This window comes from Penaeus monodon, chromosome 27, assembly GCF_015228065.2.
Source record: "Penaeus monodon isolate SGIC_2016 chromosome 27, NSTDA_Pmon_1, whole genome shotgun sequence".
Lineage (NCBI taxonomy): Eukaryota > Metazoa > Arthropoda > Malacostraca > Decapoda > Penaeidae > Penaeus > Penaeus monodon.
The window spans coordinates 36,622,828-36,624,876 of NC_051412.1; the positions used below are offsets into that span (position 1 = coordinate 36,622,828).

General features: G+C 34.5%; 1 protein-coding gene across 1 annotated transcript in view; it reads left to right on the forward strand.

Moving 5' to 3' along the window:
- LOC119590821 (dihydropyrimidinase-like) overlaps nt 1–2,049 on the forward strand; it is a gene marked incomplete in the record, with an annotated part of 98,328 nt that overhangs the window by 79,819 nt on the left and 16,460 nt on the right. Inside the window, 3 exon segments of the mRNA XM_037939574.1 lie at nt 1,252–1,325; nt 1,501–1,611; nt 1,717–1,844. Coding sequence (XP_037795502.1) covers nt 1,252–1,325; nt 1,501–1,611; nt 1,717–1,844 — 313 coding nt within the window.

A 2,049-nucleotide genomic window follows, 5' to 3' on the forward strand; every position in this document is an offset into this window, starting at 1 on the left:
TTGAGTTTGAAGGAATGAATTAAACATCAATCACAATCTTAATCATCAATTAATAAAAAAAATATACTTTTGCAATGTTTGTTGTGAAAGCACTACAGTAAAAAAAAATTACATGTTTTTCATTGTGAAAAATATTCTTTTATATTTATTATGTAGAGAAATGTATTTAAAAGGATTAGTCATAGAAAAATCTATTTGTAAATTATAATTTGCTGAATTTCAGTTAACAGAGCAAATTTCAAATGCATGTTTCTCAACATTGACTTTTAGGATTATCCCTTCTTGTTCTCATCCCATACAAGCCTCATTCTTCATACCCTGGAAAAATACCTAGTAGTAACTTACATGTACATTTGTTATGGAAATTTTTTTATCTATAATGTAGAAAAAAATAATTTTTCATTCCTTGCTGTGGGTGTGGTATTTCATACTGCTGCAAAATAGAGCAACTAGAGCCAGGCCTAAGCTAATGATGTCTGTGGTGTGATGAAGTGGAAGTGCACATTGATAATAGTGCATCTGCTTCATTTGGGTTTCCGGAAAGCAAGCAAAAATAGCTGATGAAATCTTGCTGGGGGGGGGGGGGGATTGCACTTTGTCTGTGCATACATCAAAGTCAAAACAAGAATAACAATTCTCCAGGACAGAAGAGACTCAGCTACATCAGATCTGATATATAGGCAGCATAGTTTAGTTTATCTCATTATTGATAAGGATTGAAAATAAAGAAGTTTAATGACAGCTCTTACCCACTGAAGCTTTTCAGTCTCATTTGTATCTTTCTCATCTCTGAAACCTAGCCGTACTTAAGAAGAAAAATATTAAGGATGTAGGATTTAAAATGTATATCATCAGCAGGAAAACAGTCCAAAAAAAAGAAAAGAAAATTAAGTAAAACAGCTTGTGTGAGTTTATTTTTGTCCGTATACAAGAAGCAGATTATAAGATTTTTATGCCATTTTTTCCTCCAGTAACATAATGTAGTTTACTTGCTACTGTTGCTCTGCCCTCCTAAATTGAACATGTTAGTTTGGTTCCAGAGTTAATCAAAGTAGTGTTAGTGTCTTGAATACTGTGCAATGAGAACGTATAAAAAAACATGTAAACTGCATTGTAGTACATTATATAGGGTTGCTTGATGAATGTAGAAAAAGCCTTGGAAAATTATATTTGTGTCTCTTATTGGTATAATATTTTTCAAGAAGAGTAGTATATAGCAATTAAAATTTTTCATGTTTTGTCATACAACAGGCAAGTGGGCCAGAACCTTCACATCCCAGGTGGAACAAAGGTGGTGGAAGCCAAGGGTCGCCTTGTCATGCCAGGTACTTTCTGGAAATCTGACTTTATCAGTGAATAAATGTGTTATAGTATTTCAAGTTTCTTCAAACATAGGTTCGACCACAGTGAGGTATAATTTTATAATATGTATAGTGTGGTGTTTAAGGCCTTTTATGATTAAATAAATGTATGGGTGAATAACATCATTTTGCCAAACAGGTGGAATTGATACTCATACCCACATGCAGCTGCCTTTTATGGGAACGTTTGCAGTTGACGACTTTTATACTGGGACTCGTGCTGCGCTTGCTGGTGGCACCACAATGATCAGTGGGTATTATCATTAATTTTCTTAGAATATAAAAATGTCAGTATTCTGATACATTTCCACAAATGCTGTAAGTGATGCTACAAATACCAAATTTCTCCAAACAGTGGACTTTGCTTTGCCCCAACGAGGGGAGTCCTTAGTTGAGGCCTACCACCGCTGGCGTGCCTGGGCTGACCCAAAGGTGTGCTGTGATTATGCACTTCATGTAGGCGTCACTTGGTGGTCCCCCAAGGTAAAGATATGAAAATATTTCAGGTTGATTAATTGCAAAGTTTTTTTTAGGCTACTTATTGTATAACTTTGACATTTTTGTACTCAAAATGATGGAAAGTAGGTATATTATATTTCCTTTCTGGTCTCTGTGTATTACAAACCAATGTATATCACTTGCCAGTAATCTTTTTTTGGTGGGTATGTATATGTAGATATTTCATAAC